This window comes from Cibotium barometz, chromosome 43 (genome assembly GCF_041138505.1).
Source record: "Cibotium barometz isolate CiBa-2024 chromosome 43, ASM4113850v1, whole genome shotgun sequence".
Taxonomy (NCBI): Eukaryota; Viridiplantae; Streptophyta; class Polypodiopsida; order Cyatheales; family Cibotiaceae; genus Cibotium; species Cibotium barometz.
Window position 1 is genome coordinate 38431051 of NC_141088.1, and position 9169 is coordinate 38440219.

Here is a 9169-nt window from a genome sequence, read left to right on the forward strand (position 1 = left end):
TGACCCAGAAAAAGATTCAAGTTCAAACTAGATTTTTTTTTGCCTGCATTTTCTCAAATTCACTATTTTAAATTCAAGTCCTGTCATGTATGTTACACAGTTAGAGAAATATTCACTGGAGAAATTTCACATTAGCAAAAAACATATTGCACATCTTAAAAAAGGACACTTTCAGGTCCTATAGGGCTACCAAACTAGCATTAGACTAGGGTAGATTTCTACTGTTTGTGCACACACGCACACGTGTCACGCACATGCACAAGAACGCATGCACGCACACGTGTGTGTGTGTGTGTGTGTGAGAGAGAGAGAGAGAGAGAGAGAGGGAGAGAGAGGGGACCCCCCCACAATTTAACGATGCATTCCATCTATATAATACTCAATTCTGCAGGCCTCTTTTAAAATGAGCAAGAATGCTGTGGTTTTTTTACAATTAGTTTCAGAGTAATCTCCCTATCTTAATAATCCAAGGAAAACAAATCCGTTCCACAAGCTATGTAGAAGCATTGATGAAAGCAAGTTCCGGGATCTTACAAACATTATGCCCATTACTAGACCTAAGAAGGTGAGGGGCAGCATGCGTTGCACATTGAAATGAGCCAAGCCAAATACAACCGCACTTACAAGGATAGAAGCCCACATGGGCAAGTAGCGGGTTAGGGAAGGTAAAAGAAAACCCCGAAATATGACTTCCTCCCATATTGGACAGCAGACTGATACTACAATTGCATATAATACTGATGCAATCGGGTCACGAGCCATGATAGACTGCTCATAGGAGGCTGTCAAGGGTGATGGGAAGGGAAGCAGTTCTAGATTTATTTGTGATAATCTGTTTACCACCGGAAATGTTAAGCAGCCAAGGAGTACATGAATGTACCATTGGCCACGCCAACTGAAAGGAAACCAATTTCTTGGAAGAGGCTTAAATCGAGCCAAGCATCTGTGCAGAATGCCAAGACCAACAGTTCCCTCTGCAATGTCTGTGATGAGACTGTAAAGAGCTTGTCCCCGGTATGTCAAAGTATCTTTGCTGCATCCAATGTAGTGGGCTCCGAAGGGTATAATCCAGGAACCTACCAACCAAAAGGTGCAGAACCAGAGGAACATCACCTGCACGGCGTGTATTGATAAGTATTTTCCTCACAAGATGTGCTTATCTAAATGCTTGGAATAAATACATATATTTACATACACGTGCAGGTGCACATGCACATAAGAATATGCATATACACATACATAATATAACTATACATATACATATATGATATGACAAGATGTACTTATGTAAATGCTTGGATTCTGGAATAAATACATTTATTTACATACATATACGTGCATGTGCACATACACATTAGAATACTCAATGCTCATATACACATACATAATATAAATGTACATTTACATATATGATATGCCTGTGCTTGTGTGTGCCTGTGAATACATACGTACGTAGGTATACATGTGCATGTGCGAGTATATAATACTGATTTCTTGCAGCTAGAAATAGACAATCTACCACACTTTTGATATAAACGAGCAGAGGAGGCACCTGTATGATCGTAAATGATGTCCATGGAACCAACCAAGGCTTCTCAGTCTTCGAGAATCCGAATACTACAAGAGAACCACATACAATACCAGTTAAATTTATGAAGAAGCAGTTTAAGTGACCAAATACGCTATTAAATGTGCCCACAATAAGCCCACAGAAGAGAGAGATGCATAAACTATAAGCAAGCAGAACATATCACAAACACCTACATGCTGTAAGCACACTAAAAAAAAGCATGAACTTAAACACAACCTTGCCTTACATAGTCTTATAAGCCATGATTCTTTGCTGAGACGGGTGCTGGTACTGGTGCTTTCGTCTGTACCATTCTCTGGGCATACCTCCTTGCCATCAGCATCAATTGATGATCTGCTCCATGTCGCACACGACATGCTGCTTCCTTGCTACACACAACTTCAATATTTGAGTTTCTTAAGGACAGTAAGAGTGATATTACTATTAACTATAGTTCTACTCAAATAGATTCCCATGTCAGCAGATTAGGGTTAGGGTTACGTTTCCTGCACGACTAAGGGGGATGAAAGATGTCCATGAGGTGATGTAGAGAGAGAAAGATCTAGAAAGAGAAAGACCACTCAAGAGAGTATTTGCACGTACAATGATTAGCTTTGATTGATGTGATAACTTGCACAAAGTACATGCTTTTGTAGACAAGCACCCACCTTTTGACTCACACAAACCATAAGTCAATGACGCATGTTACTTGCGGTAGTCACATCACTGCTTAGATCACACACTTATCTTATCTACTCATAAGAGTAGGCTCACACATATAAGGGGTGTTCACACCTATACACTAGTGACTACACACAAGGTGGACACACACACATATGACTCCAAATCCCAACAAACCCCCCTTCGAATCGAAGGTGGAGATGTATCAAGATAGACCTTCAATAGGCACGGTGATTTGCGTTCACTAGCACCACGCGATGCAAAAGATCACAGTGGCCATACCTGACATGATGCAACAAATCACAGTCAAGCTTGCAAATGGACTTTGACCACACACGACTTTAACTTACATTAGTCTACTCAAAGATCAACCTCCCCTTGGACCTAAATAGGGATAGACTCGGATAGAGGAGCCTTTTATAACATAAGGCGGTACAAACATATAACAAACACAGAAAAACACACAGGAGATTGTTACATCTTGTTTTGGGAGACATCCCTAGCAGAAAATCCATGACGCACAAATAAACAGAAAATAATAAAGGTGGAAGGAAACACACGCACGAACGCACAACACAGAAAATTACAAACTATTTTTGGAAGTTCAGACGCTTTCCGAGCGTGTGTCAGAGAAACGGAGTCACTTTTGGCACAACTTCCAAGTTACCGCCCCTTCCATGGCGTTATGGAGTCTTCAATGTGTTGTCAAAAAGTCCAATTTTGGCCGATTTGGCAAAACCCACCAAATTTATGGGTAGTGCAAGGCTTCAATCTATTGATTTTGAGGAAAACCTTAATTAGATTATTTCAACTTAATTTGTAAAAAGGCCCAAGTCTGAAAGCCCCTAATTTATTGAATCTATACGTATAGCACCGACAAGGCTAATGCGTTCCTTTGCAAGCACCTTACACACCTAAATTTTTTTGGAAAGCCTTATCGTTTACCTTTGTTGTGGCATACACAGATGAGAAGCTGATGGCGACCACAACGAGTAGCTCTAGGCGAGGGCAATCGAGGGCGAGCAACATAAGCTTCAACAGCTAGGGTTTCCAAGTTGCTACACAAAGCTAGCTACAAAGGATGAAATCTCTGGGATCTCCATAATGCACGTGCTACAGGTACAAGTGGAGCTGTGTTCGCCGACAAGAGATACAAATAGGGGCAGACGAGGTAGAGTCACCAAGTGGAGCAACTGTGTGAACAGAAACGTGAAAGTGAGCAAGAGACAAGCTTGACAGTATAGTAGGTCGGCTGCAAAAGGCGTGTTGACTTAAGTAGCTGCCATAGGTGATGACGTCAAGCTGCTCACAACCACTAAGTAACAGCATGCTAAGGCAAAAAAAAAAGGCACTCAGTGCTGCTGCATGAGAAGCCAAAAACCCTAAAACGAGTCGCCTGTAGAGCTCTAAGGTGAATGATGTTGATGACGGACAGATGCGAAGCAGTAGAAGAATAGACCCTTAAAAAACACATGCTCTAATACCATGGCAATAGAATAGAATTAGGTTTAGGTTTCTTGCACAACTAAGGGAGATGAAAGATGTCCATGATGTGATGTAGAGAGAGAAAGAGAGTGAGAGAGAGAGAGAGCTCGAGAGTATTTGCACGTACAATGATTAGCTTTGATTGATGTGAGAACTTGCACCAAGTACATGCTTTTGGCAAGCAGCGTTACACAAACCATAAGAAACCATAAGTCAGTGACACATGTCACCTGCAGTCACATCACTGCTTAGGCCACACACACTTATCTTATCTACTCATAAGAGTAGGTTCACACACATATAAGCACAGTTACACATATAAGAGGGGATCACACCTAGATAGGTGTTCACACATATACACACATTGGTGGACACAGGATGGACACGCACACATACGACTCCAAATCCCAACATCCCAATCGTGTGTTAAATTTGCTAGTAAAAAAACAATGATGGAGTAGGGAGCTGCCTAGCTCTAGCTATTCTCACACGAAACAAAGGTGGCCGAGTAGGCCAACCCTGTGTAAGGGAGCAGGGCTGCAACTCACTTACCTAGGGGACTAAGGACTTTGACACAGTTTTAGATACCATCAAATGCTTACTTAACATGCTTTCATGAAACATGGCCACAACCTTGACATATTTCCATAATCGCTTTGCATAAAACATAGAAATTGGATTCTCGGAGAAAAAAAACATAGAAATTGAAAACATCCACTGAAAACTGAAAATAGACGCTTGCACACATGACGCTACACTAGGACCGGAATGGGCCAACACCCCACCCCCCCCTCCCCTTGGATAATTTTATTACCAAGGAGTATTTGAAATATGTACTAGCTTTGAGGGCTCACCCATAACAGGGGTTCTTGCAGGATTTATCCTTGTACATAACCATAAACAAATGTACAATAGGACTGTCCATCTCATATAAAGTATGTATGTAGAAGCCAATATACCTGTCAAGGGTACTTATCTTCCCCAATGACCAAGCCTTCCAACTCTTACAGAAAAACGGCAAATATTCAGCACCATAAATACCTCTCTGTCTCTACTATAATAGAACCATATGGGTATGTACAACTCATACAATCTTCATTCCAGCGGGTACAGCAACTCGTACAACAAGTACAGTGGCTGATGCAGCCAGTACATCCGTTGGTACAATTGGTACAACAAGTACAAGGAATGGTACAACTGATACAATAGGTACAAGGGTTGGTGTAACCGGTAGAACAAGTACATGGGCTGGTACAATCAATACAACAGCTGGTACATTTGGTACAATGGCTTTTGTAGAGGGAGTGAAGTAGTGTAGACTCTCCATAGAGTGATGTAGACAAGAAGGCGAGCAGCCAACATGGTAGAAGAGAGCCTACAGCAAGAGATAGCCTGCTCCAAATGAAGAGAGAGGGCTTCAATTTATAGATTTGTGCCTCCCATAAGCTAAAATGGCAAGAGAAGGTTATAATGACAAGTGGAAAGCCACACAATAGCTGAAATCACAAGTGTGAGACCACTTGTCTCTCTTTGATCGACTTTCTTGCCACATATCCAAACAAAGCGATGTGTCCTTCCATAAACTTTATCTCTAAAAATATCCCACCTAGTAGCCCATTTGTCATAGGTACTTTGGCAACTCTTGGTATTTGCTCGATTCGAGATGTAATAACGCGAACAAAATTTCCATTGGAGGCGGGTCAAAAATAGCAACTTTCTTAAATTTTAGGAGAGTGATCCTTTGTATTCCAGGATAATCCCCATTTCCAAAGTCTATACTTTCCAAATATTTAGATGTCCTCCAGTCCACCAAACCCCTTTCATACTAGGAAATGTCCAGGCTGGTGACATCCTCCCCAGCTTCTTAAACGTTGTCTGCAACTTTAAGCTTCAAGCCATATATCCAAGATATAATCATATCCCATCAAGTGAGCGAGACGAGACGATCTCATAAATTCAATATACCTGTAAGAATCCATGTCCCAAATAAATAGGCGAGACAATACAATCCCATAAGTCCAGATATCCTAATCATGTCACATATAAATGGACAAGACAAAACAGTCCCATAAACAAATATCCAAAATTCTCTCTCAATGGAAGTGTTTCAAGACCACGCACAATACTGGCGCTCTCGTACTTGTGCGTAACTCTCGCTCAAGACACACAAACAGGTGCTAGTCTAGAGCCAAAAAGATTAAGGCACACAAACAGGAGCTAGTCTAGAGCCAGAAAGCTCAAAGCACACAAACAAGTGCCATTCCAGAGCACAAGCATGCTTAAGGCACACGAACACTGCACAAACAAGCTCAAGGCACACAAACAAGTGTCACTCCAGTGCACAAACAAGCTCAAGGCACACAAACAGGTGTCGTTCCTCCATAGCACAAACAAGCTCAAGGCACACTAACATGTGCCAACCCACATGATCCTCGACATGGACAGAAGTCCCCTACCAACAGAGTGCCACGTCCACGCTACCACATGTTCCGCGTGTTGATACTTTGACCACACACCTTGGAGGAGAGGTGGGCTCAAGTAACAAGATAAAACAATCACTTGTGGGCATAGATAGTGTCACAATCCTCCAAAGATATGTGCCATGCAAAAGGATTTCTTGGAGCATGATGAATTCACTCATGTAAAAGTTGGTGACTTTAATGAGTAATTAGAGTTGGTGACTCTAAGTAAGAAGAGTTGGCGACTCTAACTACTGTAGTTATGCATTCATGCAAGGGTTGGTGACCCTAGTGTCTGCATAAAGTTATAAAAGAGTTGGTGACTCTGTTCGATGAGTATGTTAACTCATGGAAGGGTTGGTGATCCTGGTGTTAGCTGGGCTCATGTGAGGGCAATGGCTCTAGTGAGTACAGCATTTGCATCCACCATGGGTGGTACCCATGGTCGCGGCAGTTTTGGTGTACAAGATGGCAAGTTGGGAGATTTAATCCAAATCATCGCGCACAAGCATTTGCCTGTGAAGTTCACTTGCATGCGCGACTTGTTTTGTTTGCATGATATTTTGCCTAGACATTGCATGGTATTTTGCCTCCGAATATCCACGAGCATCACCTCAAGATGGCTCAAAGTAATGTTCAAATAGGTGCCAATAGCATGAAAATAAAGCACACCACTAAATGCCAACTTTTGAGTCCAAGAGATGGCCCAAAGCAAGGCCAAAATCAATGTATAAATCAGTCTACAATAACGCTAACTTCAGGCTTCTTTGGCACCCAAATGCCTCCAATAGTGCCCGGTACAAGCATTCATTGTAAGTAAAATTGATGCTCATGAGGTGGCCACAAACCCAACATGCATGCTTTGTTTGGAACACCAACATTGCCTTGGTATGCTAGCCTACCATAGTTCCAACATGGCTTGCTTATATGCAATCACAAACAATCAAAGAGACCTTGTATGCAAGCCCCTAAAAAGAGGTCAGAAGTAATGCTTGTTGTGTTCACATATACCACCACAAAATGGACCATCTGTAGCAAACACAGCTATGCTCAGCCAACACTACCAAATCAATGCATGTCACCTTGCATAAAGCACTGCCAGTTGCGACCTAATTCAGACAACAACTTTATCTCCCATGGAGCTGGTCAGCCTGCTGCAAGTGTGCACTGTGGGGTCCTCAACCTTGGACTTACCACACATGATCCCCCTTACATCCATGATCCAACATGCCTTCCCAGAATAACCTCCAAGTAGTGTGCAATGCGCAATCCCATGATAAGTATTCGGTCGAGGGAAGATGCAAGGAGTCATAAATTCAAAAATGTTATTAAGAGGGATCCTGTCAGCTCAGATTACGACTTGCCCAGTTGCTTTCCCTTCAAGGGCCCATGATGGCAACAAACAATCGAACTTTTCCTTGAAGAAGGTCTAGCAGCTGCTGCTGTTCACCCATATTCCTCACGGGAAAGGCCCCCCAATGGCCTTCCCCACATAGTCTAAGAGCAAGCATAAAGTAATCACTTTTCAAATCAAGTATGGTTTTGATGTCACTCAAAAATGAAGAGGACATTTTCGACAAACAAGTTGATTCTCACATTGAAGCTAAGGAAAGGGACTGCGGTAACCTAGAGTTCATGATTCTCACATTGACGCCAACGAAAGGGACTGCGGTAACCTAAAGTTCATAAATGTCACGTTTCTGAAGGCAACGAGCCTCAGGCTCCACACCTATTCTTAGCAACAGGAGTAGTGCTGGCAACTCAGCTGCCAAGCTTCCAGGCACAAGCTCTGTTTCACCCGTTTTAACAAAAGAATTAATCAAGTAGCTAACAACCTTTTTTTAACAGAAATAAAAAAGGGAGGGAAGGACTTACAGGCACTAGCTTAGTTCCGGCTTCTAGAACATTCCTGGCAGTTTTCAAGGCCATACCCATTACTGCCAAAGGAAGAGCAAATGAGGCAAATCAATCTCTCTCTCTCTCTCTCTCACACACACACGCACACACACAGAGGCGCGCACGTGTGCATATTGTATGACAAGAAACACGGAAGACCTCTCTCTCTCTCTCTCTCTCTCTCTCTCTCACACTCACACACACACACACATACACGTCTCTCTCTCTCTCTCTCTCACACACACACACACACAGACGCGCGCACGTGTGCACATTTGAATGTGCAAGAAACGCAGCAGACCCACCTCTGTAGAGATCTGGTTTCCCTGCAACAACACGGAAATAGCGAAGCGAAGGACCTCTCCTCACCTGCCTCCCCGCACCACCTGAAGATGGCCAAGGGCAGTGGCCGGGCAGAAGAAGCGATTGGCCGGTAGCCATGGCCTCCTTCGGTGGCCTCAATCGCAGGTCTAAAATTTGAAGGATCCCTTCAAAGATGGGGTTTACTGTTGAGAAGAAGGGTAAGGGGAAAAAAATCACCTAGTATGACCTTTCACAATGCTGCCTTTAGTCATAGTTCAAATGGCACTTCACATTATGTGAAATTTACATGGGGAGGGAGGGGGGGTAGCCTAATGGTGTGTAGTTGGGCTGGTAGAACGGTCAGGTTCCATGATAGGGACCCAAGTTCGATGCTAGTCACACACCTACACGGTGGATGGCACGTTTGTTGAGCTGATGGACTATATCCACCCTCCCAAATTTACATTGGGGAGGCACTCCTACATGCTTGACCTCGATGGGCATTGTGGAAATTGATGATTTCACTATGATGGCTAAAATAAGGGTGCAAGTAGGTTTTGGTGATTATGTGTCTCATCCTTTTGAATAATGGTGTTTCAAGGGTGTTGACTTTCCACCATTTCTTCATCTAGTTTGAACTACATTAACTACCAATGTTGCACGTTTGCTACTCCACAAACATGCCATGATGTAGACTAGACTGTTGTTTTTTCAACTCTCCTTTTTGTGAGATCCAATTTGCTAAAAGAAAATAAACTATATTGAACCTTGCTCA

General features: G+C 42.8%; 1 protein-coding gene across 7 annotated transcripts; it reads right to left on the reverse strand.

Moving 5' to 3' along the window:
* Window positions 1–317: 317 nt before the first annotated feature.
* LOC147613893 (CAAX amino terminal protease family protein) lies at window positions 318–8636 on the reverse strand. 7 transcript variants are annotated; one of them, XM_086781888.1, is made up of 5 exons: window positions 8397–8628; window positions 8071–8132; window positions 1818–1959; window positions 1553–1617; window positions 318–1113 (listed from the first exon to the last, which is right to left on the reverse strand). In XM_086781888.1, exons 1-5 carry the CDS (start codon window positions 8530–8532, stop codon window positions 454–456), a joined length of 1065 nt encoding a protein of 354 aa, XP_086638014.1. In that variant the 5' UTR covers window positions 8533–8628; the 3' UTR covers window positions 318–453. The 7 variants fall into 7 exon arrangements, with proteins under 7 accessions (XP_086638014.1, XP_086638018.1, XP_086638017.1 ...); XM_086781892.1 differs by having other exon boundaries at window positions 1813–1959; window positions 8397–8616; XM_086781891.1 differs by having other exon boundaries at window positions 1808–1959; window positions 8397–8616.
* Window positions 8637–9169: the final 533 nt, after the last annotated feature.